General features: G+C 42.7%; 1 protein-coding gene and 1 long non-coding RNA gene across 2 annotated transcripts in view; one reads left to right on the top strand and one right to left on the bottom strand.

Moving 5' to 3' along the window:
- The window catches only part of LOC116423273, a 43858-nt gene extending 26060 nt beyond the window's left edge, over positions 1 to 17798 (top strand). The window contains exons 3-4 of the long non-coding RNA XR_004233814.1: positions 16236 to 16324; positions 17630 to 17798. This is a non-coding gene — a long non-coding RNA (uncharacterized LOC116423273). The remainder of the gene's footprint in view (positions 1 to 16235; positions 16325 to 17629) is intronic.
- Positions 1102 to 21454, bottom strand: CDR2L (cerebellar degeneration related protein 2 like). The gene is made up of 5 exons (XM_031965767.1): positions 20870 to 21454; positions 7182 to 7294; positions 6395 to 6543; positions 5375 to 5539; positions 1102 to 4015 (listed from the first exon to the last, which is right to left on the bottom strand). Exons 1-5 carry the CDS (start codon positions 20946 to 20948, stop codon positions 3115 to 3117), a joined length of 1407 nt encoding a protein of 468 aa, XP_031821627.1. The 5' UTR covers positions 20949 to 21454; the 3' UTR covers positions 1102 to 3114.
- Between the last annotated feature and the right edge of the window lie 1957 nt (positions 21455 to 23411).

Here is a 23411-nt window from a genome sequence, read left to right as displayed (position 1 = left end):
TAGGAAACTAATATTGCAGAAAAGGTATGGGACCTACTTCAGTAGTTTTTTCTCACCTGAAAGTTCCAATATAAACTGTAGTCACAGGTCCAGGCCCTATCATGTACTTAGCACAGTAAATATGCAATTAAAAAAAATTGAAATGATCTCCCGAAAACTCAATTTCCTAAACTTATATCGTTGATCATAGTATGAGGAAAGCATCTTTGTGATTCTTAAGGCACTATAAAGATATGGAGTTACCATTTTCATTTGTTCAACTCATAATTACCTGTGAATGTCCTAAGTGATCTGAGACTCATACTTTGAGTTGAGCCTTTCAGATATATAAACAGCCCCCTGGGCTTTCCTGAGACCGGTCAGGAGAGCTCATTATGAGCAGCTACAAGGGAGCACCTGGACTCTTGGGCAAACTTCTTAGGCTTTCTCCTTGCCTCACTGTCATTGGATGATTTAGAATTCCAACTGACAATCAGTTCCTTGAAGGCCAGGCCCTCTTCTCATTGCTTTCCTGTTCATTCTAACTAGCACCTTCATACAATCGGCCTCTTAATTTTTGCCTATCAGCCAGTCCAGTAGAAATGAAAGGGATTAGGAAATCTTATTCTCAAAAATGTTTTGAATCTTGGTTCTAGAGGATTGATGAAACGCTTCCTTCATTCAGGAGGAAGGCACAAGTCTATAGATGTGAAACATTACATATAGTGTCAAACAAGGTTGGTTTTGTTTAATTCTGTTTATCTTTGTTATAAGGCAGGGTTATAGTCTGTCTGTAGTGGATGGTTAGATTTAATGGAAAGTGACTGTAGCATAAAACACAGAGCATCAATAAAACATTTTTCTTTTTTTAAATAGCAAACGAGAAATTCCATTGGAGGATGGAATTACATAGAAGCAGCCCACCAGGGAAATTAGTATTGTCTCCTTCCCTTTCCAACTATATTACAGAAACTCTTAAGAGTTGGTCAACTTTTTTTGCAATTGTGATAAATCTATTTCAATATAATTGGTATTTTATATATTTATAATGATTCTAAGAAAGGGTCCAGGCTTCGCCACACTGCCAAAGGGGACCATGACCCAAAAAAGATTAAGAACCCCTGAGCTATAAAGTTCTTTAATAAAACAGAAGGTTGTATGTATGTGTGTGTGAATGGTACAGAATCAGACAGGATCCATATCTTTGAAGGCAACTTCTGCTTTCAGAATACTGATGCATTTTTTTAATTTAAGAAGAGAATAAAGCATTTGTAAATATATTTCTCTCATGTACACTTCAAAGGTGAAGCTGGTAGGATGCTAGTGTGCTGGAGTCTGGACAGGATGGAGTTCTTCCTTCCCACTTTTACCCTTACCCCGCCAGAAGAGACGCACAAATGACCGGAGAGTTTCTCCTGCCCCACAGGATGAAGATTCAAAACCAAGGGAATAAAAAAGACCAGAGCTTCCATCACAGTGATGCCTCATGAATAGATTGGGTGCCTTCAGGAATGCATAAGAAAATTGCTTTTCTGCTTATAAATAAATAAGGCATGGGGGCTCCCAGGATTGCAGCCAGGCAACTCTCTTCCTCCAATAGGCTCCATGACTGCTAACGTTTATGGGGCTGCAGACAGGATTGAGAATCGGAATTTGGTGTCTTGGAAGCAGGGCTGTGAATTCCTGGACCTTATTTAGACTGAACTATAAAGTCAGGAAGAATTAACCCCAGAAGAGTTGAAGCCTTCCCCCCCCACACTCCCAAATCAAGTGGCAGAGGAAGATAAGAGAGGAGGCTGAGCCATCTTGATGAAAATTAGGAATTTTTCAGGAGGCAAGCTATGTTCTCTTTCTCACTGGTTGGAGAATACTGTATAGGGGTGGGGTGGGGGGGGGGCAGTCTGTCAGGCTGGCCCCAGGAGTGACAGGCTAGAAGCTGAAGCTCGAGTAACATGCTGGTTGTATATACCCAGGAATGGGCACTGGATGGAGTATGTGAATGAGATATCGTGGTCCCTGAGATAGGGGCAGAGATAGTGAATTCTGGGGTTGGGAAGGTAAGAAACCACAAGCATGAGTGAGAAAGGAGTGGTTCTGCTACAATGCTAGTCAGGGGATCCCAAATGCCATGAGGGGTGTCCCCTCAAGGTGAGAGTCCCCTCAACCCTAGCCCCTGAAAGAACAAACACAGTCAGAGGCATTTTCTGGGAAGGCTGGAGAACAGTAAGAACAGGAGTTTAAGCTCCTTCACAGCTGGGTGAGGGTCTCTCCTCCTCCTCCCCAGAGTTCACTTGCTACAGACATGGTGCTGGGCTGGCTCCTGAGGGGTAGCCAGGACATTCCAGGGGACACAGACACCTGGCTCCCAAGTCTGGGCTGACAGCAGAGGCCCTCTCTTCTCTCAGAGGGGGCTTTTTTCTGCCTAGAGCGGGGCTGTCTGTCCCCAACCTGTCAGATGTCCTGGGCTAAATGGCTGCTGCTAAAATGGAGTGATGAAAAACCTGGGTTGGGGGTGGCACTCCCAGCTGGGGTGCTGGGTATGGGTCCAGGAAACCAGCCAGGACTGCAGAAGGCAGCTCTGGGTGGTCTCACTTCAAGTGCATCCAGTCTTGAGGGGAGAAGCTAGCATAAGAAGAAAAAAAATTCCCAGATCCAGAATGGCTTTGAAAAGAAAGTTGGCCATATGTCTGAGAACTAGCCATATGACCTGGAAGCCAGAGGGTTGGGGAGAGAAGAGGGATGTCTGGCTTATAAACTCTGGGATGCTTCATCAGGCTACCACCTTTGTGTGACTGGGAGCTCCTGGGAAAGGGGATCAGTTTGTCTTCCTACCTCTTGTTTCCCAGGGGTACCCATACTCCCCCTTCCCCACCCCAGGGATGAGGGAGGGCTATTCCTTAGCTGTCTCGAATCATCATCAACTACTGTGTCCTCTTGAGGTTTCTCCCTCCCCCCTCCCAACCCTTGTTGAGAGCCCTTCCAACTTGGGGTGACAGCATCACACCCAACTCCCATCAGGAAGGGCTCCCATTTACAGAAAGCTAGAGAAAGGAGGTGGGAGTACCTTGTTTCCCGGGGGGAGGGGAGAAGAGGAGGATTGGGGCAAGAATGGGGGGTTGGGGAAGCAGGCAGGGCTCATTTGCTACTGTGGGTCTTGACCTTGGTGGCATTTATGTCTGCCTTGGTCTTCTGGATCCGGGAAAAAATCTCCTTGAAGAGGGCCTTGTATTCAGGCTGGCTCTGCTCCAGCCGCTTGTCCACGGCCTCCACGTGATGAATGAGGCTCTTCTCGCCCTGCTTCCCCCCTCCCCAGTCTTCCCCCAGACTCTCGTCCCCGGCCCGGAAGTCGCGGCAGGAGCTGTCTCGGGAGATGGGGCGGGAGGTCTGCACCCCGGTGTGTCGCACCCCGTCTTTGTGCTGCCGGCACTTGCTCAGCAGCTCCTCGTACTTCTCCAGCAGGGCGTGGTACTGTTCGTCCACCTCCCTCAGGATGGACATGCCCCGCTTGCGCACGCTGTTGGCATGGAGGATGTAGTTGCCCATGTGGCGGCTGGCCAGGTCTTTGGCCATGATGGCATTGAGGGCTGTGTCGCTGCAGCTCTTGCGCACCGAGTGGCCCGGGGAAGCTGCTGGGGATGGGACCCCATCCTTACCTACGGTCCCATCCCCCCCGAGCTCAGGATCGTCTGCCTCAGGGGCGTTGTTGAGAGGTTCCAGCAAGGCCTCTGACAGGTTGTCCTCCCGGCTCAGCAGATAGGTCTTTACCTGCTTCATCTGCTGCAGCTCCAGCACCTCCGCCTCCAGCTCCTGCACCCGGAGTTTGCAGCCCTCCATCTCACACACTCGCCGCTCCAGCTCCGAGTACTCCTGGATCACAGAAGTGTACTCCCGCTCCGCCCGTTCCTTCCGTTGCTTCTCCTGGTTCACCTGGGAACGCAGGGAACTCACAATGGCCTGCAGCTGTTCGTTCTCCCGTTCCAAGGGCTTTGGGCTCAGATCCATCGAGGAACTATGCAAGCGGAAGGCATCCTCATACCTGGGAAGGTAGGAACTAGGTCACTGGGATCATGGTTATTAATCCTCTCCCCCTAAAAAAGCATCCAGAGAAAACTTTATTCTGCAAAGAATGTAAGTGGCTATAGACTCTCCAGTTTCTAGCCTGTGTGAAAAGCATCTTACTTCTATCTCAATAAATGCAGATGATCAAAGTAATTTGTGTTTAATATATCTTACATCTTTTTCCTTATATATCTATGCTGTCTGTCTTAGATTGGAAATTGCCAGAAGCCAAGGACTGTATCAATTTAACCAAATTTGTATTAAATCTGATGTACTTCAATCTTCAAGCCAAGTTCAAAGGTCACCCTCCTCCATGAAGCCTTTTTCTGATCCATCCAAATCAAAGTATTCTTTTCTTCTTCAAATATTCTTAAAGCATTTTACCTGCGTCTCTCCTTTGGCCCAACCACAATCTACTTCAGATAACACTTATTTGTGTATTTCCCCCTTCCAACCTCTAGTAGATTGTAAGCCCCTCAATTCTGTATTCTCAACACTTTTGCACAGTCATTTAATAAAGGCATTAAACATCATTTAAGATGCTTGTTAAATATCTGTTTTGGCACACAGAAAAACTCATTGAGTTTAGTGAATCAGGGTGATCTCTAAGGCCCTTCTAACTCTAATAAATAAAGAATCCCAAGATAGTCTTTTGTGTACAATTATATTACATGGTACCCTCTGAATATAGATCCTTCTAACTATACAATACTTCCCTATTCAGATGAGAAGGTCTTTCAGTCTATGGATAGACAGACCAGTCAGATGTGAGGGGAGAGAGAAGCTGAAAATTACTATTTGAAAATCACCCTTACATACAATCAAGCATTAAGTAATGTCTTGGGGAAGGGAGAGCCCTAAGAATGGTATATTTCTGGGAATGGAGGAGAAACTGAGAAGGTGACTCCCTCCCCCTTCCATCAGAGAAGCAGGCACTGTGCAAAAGGAATGCATTGTATTAACTAGAATGTGGCAGAGTACATGAAGGGGCAGTGTCATTGCCTGGGGACAGCTGGCAGTTGCAGGAACAGAAAATGGAGAAGATGGAGGGAAAGATGGCCAGGAAGAAGACGTGCTTAGGGCTAACTATCTCAGTGGGAATGGCTTGTCAGGAAACCAACTGTCCCAGTTAAAGTGCTAAAACCTTGTACTTTCTCTTTGTAGCAGACCAGGTCTGGGTTTAAATCATTCCTTCCCTGTCTGCATTGAGATACTGAGAATCCTTCTGGTTCCTAACACCCTTACGATATCAGTGGCCAAGATATTCCCTCTGCTCCCCAGATCCCAATTCTGTTCCTGTCCCCATTCTCCCTTCCTCATTTTGCCTCCAACATACCGAGGGCTGGAACATAATTCCTTAAGGCAAGGGAAGGTGTGGATGGTCCTTCGTCTCTCTCGCTTCTCTCTTCGGACCCGTAACTGCTCCAAGCTCCTAAGCTCTTCCACCTGTCCCTGAAGCTCTTCTACCTGGGTCTGAAGACTCTCTATGGTTTCTGTCAGGCTAAAAGATTGAGGAGAAAAAAAATCAAACAAGTTGTGTACCCTACTTAATGTCTTTTTTTTTTACTTCTGGTTATTTAAGAACAGTAGGGGGGGGTGGAGAAGGAGGTCAGCTCTGTCCCTGGCCCTCATCCAGACATCTCCCTACAGATGGAGAGACCAAGGGTGGAATGTAAATGTTGGCAGCTGTCTCTGAGTTAGGGGGGGAACAGTAGGTCAGGCCTGAAATGGATATGTGTATATTATGTCTACTTACCCAAGTATTATATATACCTATGTATATATACAGCTACTTGCATAAATATGTTCAGGGTATTAAAAAAGTTTTCGTGTATATATGTTAATACACACACACGTGTGTGTGTAGAGAGAAAGCGCCTAAAACTGCACTAAGACTTTTGGGATACCTCACATAAAAATTTATGTAGCACTCTCAGGGCTACAAAACATTTTACAGATGTACTCTCATTTGATCTTCACAACAACCCTAAGGGATAGTTGCCATTATTATCTCAATTTTATGAAGGAGGAAACTTGAGGCAAAAACAAGTTAAGTGACATGTCTAGCATTACATAGAAAGTATCTGAGTCAGAATCTGTGAACACAAATTCCTGACCTCCAGGTCCAGTAGTTTATCATTGTCCCAGATCTAGTCATAAGAAGGAAATTCTTCTAAAACCACCCTTTCAATATCTGCCCAGGATGCCAAAATCCAGAGGAAGAGTTCACTCCCCAATACCCACATGCACAGGCTTCTATATAAACACGTATCATACACATATAGTTCCCCATGAGAAGTATCATCTCCCCTCCAGCTGCAGGATCCTTTCCTCCCTCCCCCATGGGTACCCTCACCTCTGGATCTTCTGCTGGGCAGCCTTACTCTCTAGTACCAGCTTCTGGTTGGACAGCTCCAGGTCTTGAGCGGTCACATCCAGCTGCTCATACACCTTGGCGTGTTGCTCATTCACTTGTCGCAATGTGTCCAGTTGCTTTGTCAGGTACTGGTTGGTGGTGATAAAGGAATAATAACACATTTTATAGCCTTAAAGCTATAAAATTTAAAGCTATATATTTATAGCCTTATTAAAGATTGCAAAATGCTTTGTAACACAGATCAACCCATTTACTTTCCAAAAGAATCCTGTGAGCCTGGGTACTACAATGAACACTTTCAATCCAGTTTTACAGATGGGAATACTAAGACTCAAGTAATTCATAAGAGACTTGTTCATACTAATACAATGAGTAAATGGCTGAATTAGGATTTAAATTCAGGTCTTTTCTGATTCTTTGGGGAAGAACTGAGTGATTCTATTAAAAAGCAGGGGGAAAGACTAAGGAGGCAAGAAATTTTTGTCATGGTTTCTCAAACTTGGTTTTGGAATATGATTTGAAAACATTAGGAGGAGGATGTAAAACTCCAATGAAGACATATAAGTTCTAAATTACCCTCTGAATACTGAGAGAATGGAGGGATATACAGACTCCTGGCCAAAAAAAAAAAGAAAGAAAGAAAGAAAAAAAGATAAAAAAGTCTAGATTCTTTGTGGTTGTGTCAGTGAAGCCTTAGAAATGGAAGAGAGGAGGCAAAACTTTCTTCTTACCACCACCCATAGCCCCAGTCTCCCAGCCTCCTTACTTCAATCTCCTGCACTTGTTCCTCATTGGTGGAGTACATCTGCTGCAAGGACTCCTCCAGCTCTTTGTTCCGCTCTAACAGTGTCTTTCCCAGCTCTGCTGCCAAGTGTAGGTCTGAGGAGGGTGAAAACAGAATTCATGTTTGTAACCTTGGAATGATCTTTCTCCATTCCTTTCCCTGTCATTGAATTGAGATCTGCCAACTCAATTTCTGCAATGGTTCCCATTTCTATTTCTTCTTCTCTATTTTTGCTATTATTAACCTAGCACAGGTCTTCATTACTATAACTATTTAGACTATTGCCATAACCTTCTCATTCCACCTCCTATCTCTTTCCCTTCCAAACCATTCTTCTCACAGATGCCTAGTTAATCTCCCTTGGGTACATAAGAGAATGATGGCTATTGTTGGATTTCATCTTTATCTATGGAGACTCACAGAACCATTTAAAAATACAAAACCGCTTTCTGCACCATGCTTTCATAATAAATTGTGGTGGAATTGTGAAAAAGTGAACAGAAGGTACTAAGAATCAGAGTTCTTTTTTAACTACAAGCCTTAACTGTTAGTATTGTAACATATGACTGTTATATCAAGAAAGCTAATATCCCATGTAGGAAGCTAAAGCATATCCATCTTAGCATTTTCAGTATAAGTGAAATTAAAAGTTAAAGAGTTGGAGAAATGAATTCCATTATGAGCTCAGAGGCACCAAGTCACCTCTTGGGACATGACCATCTTGCCTTGCAGCACTCAGGATGAGCATAAGCAAGCAGACTATCATGAACATAACTCTACCTTATATATCAACATCGTTGCAAAAGAGAAATTCTTTGGGTTTACTAAGATTCTCCAAACTAAGACAAAATATACCTCGACACTTGGTGACTTTTATGGAAATGCAGACATAGGTGAGGATGGAGAAAGCTAACATTAGAAAATAAGAGTAGTGCATATGATGGTATACACCATAAGTTACTGAAGGGGTTGATGTCCCATCTCATCTTCCCTCCCCCTTTAAGGCTAATAGATTGTTTGAGTTCAGGAGTTCTGAGCCCCCGTGGGCTAAGTCAATCAACTGCTTGAACTAAATTTGTCTTTAATATGTTGATTACCTGGGACTGGGGTAAGGGTTAATAGATTGTTTAAGGAATAGTCAGAAATGGAAGTCAAAGCTCTCTTGCCAATTAGTGGTGTGATGTGGGCCCAGGGGTAGCATCTGCTTGAGGGGAAAGGAAAGGAGAGAAGAAAGTAGAGAATAAAGGAATGACAAAGATTTGCAGAGTACTCAGAAACCTTTTGCACTTCTATATCCTGATTGTTATTTTCAAAGAGAACTTGAAGACAAGTGATTAGAATAACCATACCCATTGTGCCAGAGATTCAATTGTCTGGCATGTATCTCAAGGAGGTCAATGTTATAAAAAGAAAGGCAAATACAGAATGTATTGTAGTAGAACTTTCCATAGTAGCCAAGAACAAGAAACAAAGTACATGTCCTCTTTGCAGAGGTGCCAGAGAATTCACAAGCACCAATCTACAGTCTACTTCCTCTTCTTTAGAAAATCTTTATAGGAATGATTTATGTGTCTATTAAATCATTTATTAAGATATGGGAAGGGAATAGGGCGGGGTTTCAAGATTTTTCTATAGCAGATTGCATGCTCAGTCACATATCTGAGAGTAGTACAAAGAATTCTTTGGTGCATATTTGATGAAAAACATATTGATTTTTATACACACAGAATAAACCAATCTTAAAGGCTCTCCTCAACCAACATGTCATCCATTCACATGTTTATATGATACATGATTTAATACAAGACAGATGCATCTATAGACATAATTTTAACTAGGGAGTCTATTATGTACCAAAATCAAGTGAGTCATGAGAAATGGAGACACTTAAGATGTTGTCTAATATTAAGGTTCTGACAGTGGAGAGAGGAGTGGGCCCAAGACCTTGAGTTCAAATCTGACTTCTGACAATTTACTAGCTCTGTGACAAGTCACATAACTTGTGAAAGAGCACAAACAGCACTGAATAGCGGGTAATTGAGTTGGATCATACTTTGGAAACTGGTTAATGCCTTCAATGATCCCAAACTGCTTGGTATTGCCATATTTCATCTCTTTAATTATGATATCTACCATCATTTATTAGTGATGCTCCATAGCTAGAAATAATGTCACATGACAATTTCTTGAGAGTCAAAACTGCAGATGGCCAAAGGGCCAAAGGCAAAGGGAATATTTTTGGTAGGTATAAGTAGAGTATAGGCTATTATAGATTACCTGTATATGACAAGTGGGGACAAGAAAATATGAAGGATCTGTGTGAGCATCAGGAGAGGGGCTGCTCACATAGATAAGAGTGAAGGAGTGAAGAGAACTAGAAGACAAGTGATTAGAATAACCATACCCAATGTGCCAGAGATTCATTTGTCTGGCATATATCTCAAGGAGGTCAATGTTATAAAAAGAAAGGGAAATACAGAATGTGTTGTAGTAGAACTTTCCATAGTAGCCAAGAACAAGAAACAAAGTACAATGAAATATTAAAAGAACCAGAGGGAGTCCTCAATGTTATTGGACAAATACTTAGAGAATCACAGAGTTGGGGACTTCAAAGGCCATTCAGTATAATTCATATCCCAAATAAACACTTCAACATACTTTGACAATGGTAGTCCCTACCTTAAGGGGAAGCCCATTTTAACTGTGGGCAACTCCAATGATTTAGAAGTTTCCCCCATATATTAAGCTCAAATTGGGGTGGAGGGGAATAGTATCTATTTTTTCTCAGTTCTATCCTTTGGGGTCAAAGAGAATAAGCCTAATTCCTCTTCTACATGATTTATATAGATCTAATCCCACAAATTCATGACAGTTACCATCTCCAAACATTCCCAACTTCAACTAATTCTCACACAGTATAACTCTGAAGTCCCTTACCACCCTTTGGTTATCCTCTAGTTTAATCTAAATCCTACTCAAAATATGGCACACAGAACTGATTATAAACGTGAATGTGTCGGGTTAACTAGTGAGGAGATCAGTCTGGGCTATTCCAGATCAATGAAGTACCAGTCATTCACTTGATATTATAGAACAAGGAACTTTATCAGAAAGAGTCACTTCTCATGGAGCTGGATAGTCACCCTGCTTCCGTGCTGCTAAGACATGTGCAGCTGGGAAGCTGCATCTAAGTATAAAATCAGTTTTAATATCAGCCTCTTCTTCAGATGCTATAAAAAACTTAGAGGCTTTGGAACATGGAGCAATGAGAATTTAACTACTATTTCCTGAGAAGTCAGTGGGGATCAAGTTTTAATAATTTGTAAAGAAATTGTAAAGAAATGCTATGAAGATACCATTTTCTTGTCATGGCCAGAAACAGTATAGAAAGAAAGAATTTATTTCCTGAGAGGAACATGTGAAACATTCATACAGGGTATCCCAAGCTATTAAAGCCTAAAACTATACTAAGACTTTTTGGGACATTCAGCATTATAAATAAAGAGAATTCTTGAGGAGAGACTTTAATTGGTATCTTGAGAAGCTGAATAGTAGGACTGTGTTTCAAAAGTGAGAAGACAAGGGTAGAACTGATGGTTAAAGATGACTGGCTGGGATTTTTCTCATTGTTAAAAATATAAATAATTATATATAACTGTGCTATTATTTGTTACTTTGTAAGTAAGCTGTACATCTATAACATATTTATAAAATGTAATTATATAATATCAAATATAATATATAATATACAAAATATAATATTTATATATACTTAAACCTAGAAGATGGAATATTATTTTATTTTTTCTTTTTAGCAAGGTAATCAGGGCTAAGTGACTTGCCTGGGGGTCATGCAGCTAGTGTCAAATTTCTGAGGCCACAGTTGAACTCAGTTTCTCCTGACTCCAGGGCCAGTTCCTCTATCTACTGCACCATTTAGCTGCCCCCGAGATGGAGAGTTTTGATAAATATAATGGGAAAAAGAGGTTTTGCCCAATTTATTAAATAAATAGTAACTAATAAACTTGGATAGCTGCTGAGAGCTACCTAATAGCAAAAAGATTTACAATTCCAGTAATTAATAAGGATTATTAACTACTAGAAACTACAAAGTGATTTTCCTTAAGCACAAATCTGACCATATTATTTTCCTTTGATTGATAAAATTTCAGTGGTTTCCTATTGTTTCTAGAATCAAATATAAACTACCCTGGCTTAGTTTTCAGAACTTTAACCTACTCAACTTTTCCAGTCTTATTGAGTATTATTCAACCTTTTGTACTCTGCCATTCAGTCAAATCAGCTTCCACACACAATATTATTTTTCTCATCTCCATTCCCTTGCCCTGGCTGCTCCCCTTGCTTGGAATGCATTCCTTCTTCATCTTTAAGTCACATACAACTATGCTCCTGGACTACTTTTAGAACTTGGGATGGTGATAATGAATATGAATATGAATAAGTTAAATTGCAGGCAGGGGGATGGTCATCCTATGTAGGTTATGAGTGTGGTTAAAACTAAAACCTTGCTCCTGAAGATTATTGGCTATCTGGTCTCAGAAGCCACTTCAACCCCCTTGATATCTGATATGGCTCAGTCATTTAAAAAAAAAATTTGGATCTTAATTTGGACTTTTTTTTTTCATCAAAGGGAAGAATGGACTTCTCTCCTTCTTCCCCTCTGTAATCTGAGGCAATGATGACTACAAGCACAGGAGCTGGTGCAGGTTTTTTCTTAGTAAATCCTCTCAGAAAGGAGTCCCTAGCAAGTTTTTCCTGCCTTGCTGTTTTCTTCCCTGTGCAGAGGCCATCACTAATGATCTTGAGAAATCAATCTTTTCAGTCATGTCTGAGTCTTCATGACCCCTTTTGTGACAGAGGTATTCCAGCTCATTTTACAGATGAGGAAACTGAGGCAAAGAGGATTAAATGATGTGCCCAGGGTCACACAGCTAGTATCTGAGGCCAGATTTGAACTCAGAAAAATAAGTCTTCCTGACTCCAGGCCTGACACCCTCTCTACTTCAATACCTTGGCAATAACCTTGTGGATTAAGAGTTCTAGAATTTCATGGCTGGCTATCAATAGCCAACCATTGGGAGAACTTCTTGAAGAAATCACCACTACTAGATTATCCTGTAGCAGCTATAAAGCTGTTTTCCTTAAACATGATCTGACCAGGCCACTCCCCTACTCAATGAGCTCAAGTAGCATTCTATTAATAGCTTCTAGAATAAAATAAAAACTCCTTTGTTTAGTTTTTAAAGCTCCTTTCTCAGCTTAGCGCCAATCAATCTTTTCAGCTTTGTTGTATATAACTTTCCCACCTAAACTCTACTCTCACCAAATTGATCCCTCTTTTTCTCATACAATATTCCATCTCTCATCTCCACACAAGTTGTCCCACAGATTGCCTTGATATGTACTCCCTTCACAAATACTTTTTTTCCTTTGACACAACCCAAGCACCATCTTTTATATGAAGACTTTTCTGATTTGATTCTCTCTCCCTCTCATTATCTTGTATTTAAATTGTGTAATTGTTTAGCTGTGTCCAACTCTTCATAATTCCACATTGAATTTTCTTAGCAAAGAGACTGGAGTGGGCTATCATTTTCTTCTCCAGTGGATAAACAAAGGTTAAATGATTTGCCTAGGAATCATACAACTAGTAAGTGTCTGAAGCTGGATTTGAATTTAGATCTTCCTGATTCTAGGCCCAGCGCTTTAATCATTGAACCACCTAGTTAGTTCAAATTTGACTAGCCAAATTTATCCTGGCTATAGTTATGTTCCTGTTGCCTTCCTTGGGAGCAGGAATTGTTTCATTTGTTGTTTTGACCTTAACTTAAAAAAGCCAAGGTCTCCCATTGCATCTAGGGCCATTTCTAGTCTTCCTGATCTAGAGATCAGGCCAATGGACCCAGATGGCTCTGGAGGGAAAAGTGAGGCAGGCCTTTGCACGGCCCTCCCTCACTTAAATCCAATTCACTTGCATGTCACGGCGTCACCTCTCTGATGTCATGGTCCTCCTCATGAAGAACAAACAACAATAAATGCCTGTTGATTGGCTGATAGCTGGCCCAAGCAATGCTCCAGCTGGCCAGAAGATACGAACCTGGTGAGCTGCTCAGAAAGTACAGAACCTGAAAGATACGTCCAGTTGTCCTACAAAGGGGAGGATGATGAGTGTGATGGGCTCTTTTAAATACTGGGTCTTTCTGTATATATATTGTGAATCTTGAATCTTCTATGTGTCACCCAGCATCAGTTCATGTCTTTCCAGGCTTTTCTGAAATGAGCCTGATCATCTTTTCTTATAGAACAATAGTATTCCATTGCATCCACGTATCACAACTTGTTCAGCCATTCCCCTCAATTTCCAAACCTTGCCACCACAAAAAGAGCTACTACAAATATTTTTGTACATATGGGTCCATTTCCCCTTTTTATGATCTCTTTGGGATATAGAGCCAGTAGTGATATTGCTGGATCAAGGGGTAGTCAGTTTTATAGCCCTTTGGGCATAGTTCCAAATCTCTAGAAGAGTTGGATCAGTTCTTAACTCTACTAACACTGCATTAGTGTTCCAGTTTCCCCACATCCCCTTCAATATTTATTATTTTCTTTTCTTGCCATCTTAGCCAATCTGATAAGGGTGAGGTTATTCCCAGAGTTGTTTCTCTAATTTGAATTTCTCTCATAAATAGTTGTTTAGAGCATTTTTTCATATGACTATAGATATCTTTAATTTCTTCTATATCTGAAAATTGCCTGTTCATATCCTTTAATTGTCTATCAATTAGGGATTCTTTTACATTTCTGTTTTACAGGTAAAGAGCTGTAAATAGGATCCTTTCCAATACTATTAGTATGGCTATTGCCACTATTACTACTAATTCTATTGCTGCTGCTACTACTATTATTACTAGCATTAATATAATACTGAAGCAGTAGCCATTTATTTTTGTTAGGGGATGGATTGACTAGGTTGTTTCCTTTTAATTGTTTTTCCCTTATTACAGGAGAGGGTTCAATTGTTCAGTTGCCTGTTGAGCTTGGTCTGGATATGTAGACACTAAATTGATATAAAAACAAAAAGCATCCATAAACCTTTTTTTATCATTGTTATTAAAGAAAATGTTTGAAAGCTAGAGAGGAAGAATACTAGCTTAAAGAAAGTGATGGGGGCAGCTAGGTGGTGCAGTGGATGGAGCACCAGAGTTCAAATCTGGCCTCAGACAGGCTGTGTGACCCTAGGCAAGTCACTTAACTACAACTGCCTTAGCAAAAAGAGAGAGAGAGAGAGAGAAAGAGAGAGAGAGAGAGAGAGAGAGAGAGAGAGGAGAGAGAGACCGAGAAAGTGATAGTAGACTGCCTAGCAACAAATTGAGTAAAAGGTTTCAGATCAAGAAGAAATTTACTTAAGCTTTCTGAAAACACTCTTGGGGACCAAAAAAATCACTGAATTAGGGTAAGGGAGTTGCAGAGGGAATACAATATGTGATTCTGAGATGGACTCAGTAGAAAGGGCAGAGAAACCCAAGAGCTGAGGCTAATCTGGAGGAAAGCAAAACAAAACAAAAGAAAAAAAAAGTAGTCTCTTAAGAACCTGATTAACGAATTAAACTGTGTCAAGCTAATTTAAGCCATGAGTCCATGTAGTGATATTTCATGAACTACTTACTGTGTGACTGAGCTAAGGGCATATATTATCAAGCAATATAATTCTACTCTTTTCCGGCTGATCATGTTCAGAAGAGAGTCAGCAGAAGAAATGTGTGTCCATGGAGCCCAGGAAGTGGTCCTCGGAGGAGACACCTCATTAACATGATGACCCTGACAGGCTAAGAATAGAAAGCTTGAACCTGAAGAGACAGACTTTATCCCAGGGCTGACAAGAGCAGAGAGAAATAATATTAGCTCACATTTATATAGTGCTCTAAAGGTTTGCAAAATGCTTACCATCCCTAATCTAGTTTGAGCTATGAGGTTATATCATCTCCTTTTTATAGGTGAGGAAACAGGTTTTCAGGGCAGTGAGGTGACATAGTGGATAGAACTCTTACACTTGGAATCAGGAAGACACATTTTCCTGAATTCAAATCTGGCCTCAGATATTTGCTAGCTGTGTGATACTGGGCATCTCACAACCTCTTTGCCTCTTTTTCCTCATCTGTAAAATGATCTAGAAAAGAAAATAGCAAACTGCTAGGGTATCTTGGCCAAGAAAACTGCAAATGGAGTCTTGACTGAACAATAAACAGGCTTTCTGATTATCTTCATATTCTCTGTATATACCTTGCATGTCTCTAATTATTTACATATTCTAAATATATTTATTCATATTTTGTACAATATTTACATATTGTAAATAATTATAGTGTAAGTTCCTTAAGAGCAGGACTTAAAATTTTTCGTCTTTCTTTGTCTCCAGCACAGTTCCTGACACCTAATAGGCTCTTAATAAATGATGATTGACTGATTGAAACTCTGGTTAAATGATTTGCTGAGTGTCATACATCTAGTGAATACCTGAAACAAAATTAGAATCAAGGTCTTTTCCACTGCCAGAGTTCTTTGGACTGTACCATATTGTCTCCTAGAAAGTTGATCTACCTCCAAAAAAGAATCAGAAAGGAAAAAAATGAAGGAGGCCGAGAACCAGGGAGACTCAAACATAAGGAAGCATGGGATACTGCTCATGTAAGGGGATTAGAAGTCTCACCTAAGGACCTGAAAAATGACCACCCACTTGGGTTGAGCCAGGGTCACCTCTGAGATACTAAGAGGGGCAGAACACTAAGATCCCTTTTTTATATTAAGGTTAATTTATCCTTTGCCTCTATAACCTCAAAGTCAAAGGCTGGAAGAGAAGAGTCATGGCACTGGTACAAGTCCTTGTCATTTCATGACTCAGCAGCCACCTTTTACTGAGAATGAAAGTGGTCCCTACAGCTCTTTCCATGCTTGGTCAGGAGGAAGGGTAAAGAGTGTCTGATGTTTAATAATTAATAGCTTTTTCTATTTTTACAGGTGCTTGAGGCAGCAGAGGGGACACAGCATGGATCATTCCCCCTTCACCCTCACCAATAAGAACAGGGACCTGCCTCAAAGTCATATAGGTGATAGAATTTAGCTTAATAATCTATTTGGTCAGGACAATAAACAATGGGGTGACAGCAAAACTGTGGATGGGGAGGAGGTGAAAAGGTCATCAAAAAGTTTTGTTGATTTAAAAAAATGTTTTTACACCATTCATTTCTAACTGTCTTTCCCTACTCAGTGGGCCATGCTGCTGTAACAGATCTGTAAAAAACACAGATTTAGTAAAACCAACAAAGATATCAACTAATAAATATAATTTACCTCGATATCCCCTTCCATCTCTGAAATGAAGAGTGGGAGGTATATTTCCTCTAATTTCTTCCATGGCCAAGCTTGGCCATTATAATCAGGCAGCATTCGAATTTTTTTCCTTAGATAAGTAATTTTCGACAATACAACATTTAGGGTAGAAATAATTCCATTTCCAATAGTCTGATTTATGGGACTTTTCCCATAAAGGAATGGAAAAATAATAAAATGGAAAGGACTCTTTCCATTCTTCACTTTTTCTATCTTCTGCTCTAAGGGGCTAAGAATTACCAATCAATAGACCTGTTATTATCATTAGTAAAAGAGATCTGGATCCTGAGGACTAGTATTCCATGATCATGGACCATTCACTGGATACTATCATCCAGTTTGAATTTCCTTTATCTCTTCGATTCTTTGGCTGCTAAAAGGATATCGTCTGTATTATTGCTTAGTGTTAGATAGCTGATTTGGATCCATTTGGGATTAGAGATGGAAGTAACAGGGGTAATATAAAGAGTAATATAAAGGGGTAATATAAAAGTGCACTTATGCGCTGCATAAACAGTGCAAGGAATTTCAGAGTCATATATAGACTTTTAGAGTTGGAAAGTCCTTAGAGTTTATTTGGATCTTAGGCATTTAGGGTTAGGGTTTAATTTTTTAAATGCCTTTTAAAAAACAAAAATTTTGATTAATATGGAATTATGCTTTACATGATTGCACATATATGCATAATCTATATCAATTTGCTAATCTTAGGGAAGGAAGGGAAGAAAATGTGAAACTCAAAATTGTCTTTATATGTAATTGGAAAAAAATAAAATACTGTTTAAAAATAAAATAAGTATTTTACTTTCATGTCATGATTAAAATAGTATAAATGAAAACAGTACAAAAAGACTGTTGGGCTCTGATGAACATAATAATCAATTTTGGTCTATGGGAAGTGATAACAAAATGTGCTTCTCTCCCGTTGGTACAGAGGTAGAGGAGCACAGGTATTAGAAAGCTGCATATGAAATCAGATGTCTTTTTGTTAAATTTTACTTAACTGTTGTTCTTTGTTACAGGGTTCAACATGAATAGGAGTGGAAAAAAGGCATCAATAAAAAAATTTTTTAAAGGAAAAATAAGATCTAAATTGGTTGATTTCCTTTTTTTAAAATGCCCTGGATTTATGATAAAGAATGCTATGCACCTCCAGAGAAACTGATGGAGTCTGAATGTAGGTCGAAGCATACTTTTTTTTTTTAACTTTATTTTTCTTATTGTTTTTTCCCCCATTGTGTTTTCTTTTGCAGTCATCTTGAGTTTGCAGCAATGAATAAACATTTATTAAATGCCCATCATATGCTAGGCACTGGACATAGAAAGAAACAAAAGTCCCTGCAGTAGTTCAATGGATAGAATGTTAGAGTTGGGAAGGTCTGAGTTAGATATCCCAACTCAGATGTTGTGTGACTCTGTCAGCCTCAGTTTCCTCATCTGTAAAATGTAAAAAGGATAATAGTACCTTACCCAAGGAGCTGTTTTGAGGGTTCAAATGAGATAACATATGTGAAAAGCTTAATGAACTTTTAAAGGGCTATATTATTATTATACTTCATGAGAAATAAAAATGTAAAATATATACAAAATTTAAATAAAATACAAGACAATTTGGCAGTAGCTAAAGTAACAAATGGACAGCAAGATGGCTCAGTGGAAGGGCACTGGCTTGGAATCAATAAGATTTGAGTTCATATCTAACCTCTGTCATTTTCTAGATGTGACCCTGGATAGGTCACTTAACCCGGTTTCCTTCAGTTTCCTTCTCTATAAAATGAGCTGGGAGAAGAAAATGGCAAATCACTCTAGTATCTCTGCTAAGAAAATCCCAAACTGGGTCACAAAGGGTTGGACTCAAATGAAATGACTATAATACAACATGGCAATAAATAGCACATGATAATAATAACTTACAATTACACAGGTGTCCCAGAAGCTTAAATAAATTGAAATAGCACCAAGACTTTTGGGAGACCTTTTATAGCACTTTGAGGTTAAAACTACTTTGCATGTATTATATCATTTAATGCTCTTAAAAAACTCTCTGAGTTATTGAGGGAATAAATATATATAGATCTATTATGTGCCAGACACTGTTGCTAAGCATTTTGGGAATATTATCTCATTTCATTCTCACTGATATTAACATTAGTTGAGGAAACTAAAGCAAATGGGGTTAAGAGACTTGGCCAGGATCACATAGCTGGTGTCTGAAGCCAGATTTGAATACCTGACTCCAGGTATAGTACTTTCTCTACTGGACCACCTAACTAGATTAAATAAAGGAAGCAACAAAGGAGAATCAAAATACCGTTGGTATATAAAACGGAAAGTCAATCTCCCTCAAATCCCTCAATAAATCCCTGGCCAGGTTTGAGTGCTAGTTCTGCCATTTATTGTCACCATGGATAATTCCCATCACCTCTATGGCCTCAATTTCCTCTTCTATAAAATAAGTGGATTAACCTTAGATGATCCTTTCTTGTTCCAACCCTATAATTCAGTAAAGAACATTGGATTACTTGGTCTTTATCTGGATGTGCGTAAGGATGGGGGTACAGGGATTATTTTCTTTTAAGTAATTTAACAGGTCTAACCTTCCCAGCCCTAACAAAATAAGAGTTCTCTGGGACCTTCAGCAAAAGACTTAATCTTTTTTTGAACTCAGTTTTTTTACCTGTAAAATAGAGGATCTAGACTAAGTGACCTCTACATTTCTATGGTTTTACATATAGTCTCTTTAGATCCACCTCCCACTCATGTTCCTGGAACACGTTAGAAACATCCGGCACAGCTGGGCTGAGAGTACAAGCAGTCCCACTTTTGCCAGTTTTCCAGAGTATTAAATCTCATTCCATTTCTCCAGCTCCCTCCCTCATCTGGAAGAGGCAGGGTGCCAAAGCTTTCATTAAGGGTATATGAGTGAAAATGAAGGCAGCAGTAATATCATCAGTTGTTTTTTTTTCCTCCCCAGATGCCTTATATTTGAAATTTGGTGGAAGAGGGGGAAAAAACCTGACCCTAGACGTTTTTGTAGTTCTCTGACCTCTTACCAGCAGAGATCAAAAGTAATAGAGCCTCTTATCATACCCTTTGCCAATGGGGAGGGAGACTGACACCTGGAGGACCACATCTCAGCAGTCCTTGCTTCCAGGTCTGAACTTTGTTAACTGGGGTCTTTCTGAGAACAAGGAGGTAACCTTATGAGTCTATGATCAGCTAGAGAAAATGAGTGTGAGATGAGATGCTGGGGAGGAGGAAACCGCTCAGAGGCAAGATCTGTGTAGAATCCATATCCGAGGAGCAAGATCGTGAATCACACCCGTGCATCCAGACTCTGACCAAGAGACTAGCATTGTGGGCCCAAGACTGACTCCAGCTGCACAGACCAAGCGCTGGCCCTCTCTTAGCTTTTTTCCTTTCCTGCTGGAAACACCCCCTCCCTCCTCCTGAATCAGCAGTGATGTCACTTCAGCCACCTCACCACCATCCCCCTTCACCCAGCCACGGAGGCTGACCCATCCTTGCTCCCCTCCGTACAGAAAAGCCTGCCTCCCACTTTCTTCGGCTGTTCCTCTGGGGTCCCACTTGTCTCTCCAAGTTCCTGCTCTATTTTCGCAGCCCCAGACAGCCCCCTTCACCCTCTACCCATTTTTCAAGTTGAACGCCTCCTCACTACACACTGCTGACTAGCCCAGAGTCCTGAAAGGGGGTCTGTTCCATCCCCCTTAAGTTGGGGGGAACTTTCCTGAGCGAGGTTTTCCCAAGCGGACTGACAGGGAGGGCTGCAGGTTCCGCTAGGGGCAGCTAAGCATCACCCTCCCCTTCCACAAAATGTTACAAAAGGTGCTCCCCTCCCTCAAGTTTTCTGGGCCACCCCCTCTTTGTTTTCTGACTCTCTCAAGTACTAAAGAGGTACTTTGGCAGGTCGGTCCTCCCTGAGGTTGGGGTGCGTTTATGTAGGTGCTGCTGGTGGTAGCTGGACAAGGGGATGCTCCAGTCCCGGACACCACTTCTCCGGGGGGGGGGGGTAAGGGAGGGAGGGAAAGAGGAGGAAGAAGGGGGAGAGAAGGAGGGGGCGAAGGAGGAGGAAGCCAGGACTCCCACCGGTCCCCAGCTGGCTGTCAGATCAAGGTACCCACCGGCAGCGAACCCCAGGCGGCCCGGCCACAAGCATGGCCCCGGGAGCGCAGCGCGCCCCGTCCCATCACTCCCGCCCCCAGCCGCCGCGATCTGCCGGGCAGGGCTCTCCGCCCCCTTACCGTGCTCCAGGTCCTGCTGGTCGTACCAGGACTCCTCGTCCTCCCCGGAGTAGTCCTCCATGCCTCCGGCCCTCCTCATGGGCCCGTCCGGGGCGGACGGGGGCTGCGGCGTACCTCCTAGCTCAGGGCCCGGGGCTCCGGGCCCGGGACAATGCGGCGCAGGCGGGCGGGGCCTCCAGAGGGACGGGCGGCGGCGCCCCAGCCAGCGCCGCGGCCCCTTGCCATCGGCCCCCCGGACGGGGCGGACGCGCCAGGCTCTCAGGCGCTGCCTCCGTCTCCCCCGGCCCGATCGGACTGGGCCGGGCCAGGGAGCTCCCGGGCGGCTCCGGAGTCTTCTGCAGCCGCGGCGGCACAAAGGGGCTGGGGGGCGGGGACGGCGGGAGGAGGAGGGAGGGAGGATGCAGGGCGGGGGGAGAGCGGGAGAACGAGAGGCGCGGAGTCCGTGCGCGGCGCAGCTCCGAGGGCCTCCCGGAGCCCCACGGCCGTTGCCAGCGCCACTCGCGCCCGGTCCGCGCGCAGCCACCGGCTCAGTCCGGCGTCAGCCCCGTGGCGGGCGCCGCAGATCCCTCCCGCCCGCCGGGCAGCCCAGCCGGCGGCTTCTCTTCGCTGCCCGGGTTCGGTGGCGGGGGTGAGGAGGAGCCGAGGCACGTCGCGCGGCCTATCAGGAGGCTGCATGCAAAACAGGGGGCGGAGCCGGGAGGCTGAAGGCTCCAGCTGTAAGTAAGAAGGTGGATGGCATTTACTGAGAGCAACTCCTTCCTTCCTACCTCTCCCTGCGCGGATCGCTCTGCTTCTTCCCCATCCCTTTCTCTTTTCACACGGCCAGCGCCCCAGCCTGCCGCGACTCCCCCATCTCCTTGACTCGCTCTCTTCCTCCCCCGGGGGGGCTCCGGCTGCGGCAGCATCGGGAGGGACGACTTCTGACCGGAAAGCTGCTCTGGTGCACGTGCCAGCTGGGTCAGAGCGCCCACTGTTTCCCCTCGGACGCCTGCGGAGAAAGCCCAGCGCCCCGACCCCAAGAGCTCCAGGGACAGCGATGCTTCCCGCCCAGACCCTCAGTTATCCGGGGGCACCCTGCGCACGCGCGGACTGGCAGCCGCTTATCTTGTGTGGGCCCCGAAAAGAAAGTTCCGGCCACCAGAAATGCCCGGAACGGTTGCGTGGTTGGGAGTCGGACATCGGCCTTATTTTATCCGTGTAAATGGCGTTGAGAAAGGGCTTCACCCTTTGAGTTGCCGCGGCACCCTAAGGATTGTGGGCCTTTAACATCTGACTCACAGCCGAGACCTTCCCTGCCTTCTCTCCCCTGTGAGAAGGTGAAGTCCCTGAGAACTGGAGCTGTCTTCCTTTTCCATGCGTATTCATTCTCAGCACTTTGCTTTGCGCGCAACAAGCGCTTAACAATTGCTTTCTTGTGGCTTTCGGTTGGGCATGTCCAGGGTCACACCAGTGTTTGAGAAGGCAAATCAATACCGCAGAGACAGTGTTGGGTTTGAGGCCGGAAGACGTGGACTTGGATTTTAGGTTCTAATCTTTACTGCTTTTGGTAAATCACTCAAGTTTTTGGGGTCAGTTTCCTTATCTATAAGTGAGGGTGTTGGGTCCCTTCTAATTCTGAATCAGTGATTCTACACCCTGCCCTTGGCCCGGATACATCTAGTCTGAAACATTCCAGGCAGATGAAAATTGTTTTGAAAGAAGGAAACTCCACACTTTTTTTTTTTTTTTTAAGAGACAATTCCAACAGTAACTTACATTTATATAGGAGGTTTGCATAGTGTTTTTCTCACCACAGCCCTAGGATGCAATGAAAGTATTATTATACCCATTTTATATAAAGGAAAACTGAGGCCCTAAGAGATTAAGCTGCTTGCATCTACTTAAAGTGCTAAATGGAACCCAGATCACATGACCAAAAGTCCACTTCAACCTAACTTTAAAAGCCCATTTTATCTCTCAGGCCTCAGGGAAGATAAATTTCTTCTGGGTAAGTTTGAAACCAACAGTTAAAAAGAGCTCTTTTCCATCCCTATCTTGTATTCTCTAAAAGTACAAACTCAGATATTTAAAGGACTAGAAATAAATATTTTTATTTGTTTAATAATAAATTTATTTAAAAAAATTAATATCCAGATGAACACTGAGGCTGATTTAGAGGAACCAATCACATGAATAGAAATCATGAAACACACACCTACCAGACATCACCCCCACCCCTTCTATTAAGTCTGAAGAGGCTGTCTCCTCCTAAGCCCAAATTGTTTTTCCCATTTCTGGTTCATCCAGCATCTGACTCTCCAACCTCATCTCTCTTCTCCTACTCATTTTTCTAGGCCTCCACTGCCCCTTCCTCCTGTGCCATCCCTCCAAATGACAGAGAATTGAGGATTCATGTGACTAATCTGACTGAACCTATTGCCAGGTTTCTGGACTAATTAGTGACTAGTCTCCATTCAAATAGAGAATATACAGGGAAGGTTTCAGCTGCAAGTCAAATGGAAAGGTCCTTCGATCTTTAGGGGGCAGCAGCACAGCAGATGGC

Source organism: Sarcophilus harrisii, chromosome 4 (genome assembly GCF_902635505.1).
Source record: "Sarcophilus harrisii chromosome 4, mSarHar1.11, whole genome shotgun sequence".
NCBI classification, from domain to species: Eukaryota; Metazoa; Chordata; class Mammalia; order Dasyuromorphia; family Dasyuridae; genus Sarcophilus; species Sarcophilus harrisii.
The sequence above is the reverse complement of the archived record's forward strand: the minus strand, read 5'-3'. Positions and strand labels throughout refer to the sequence as shown.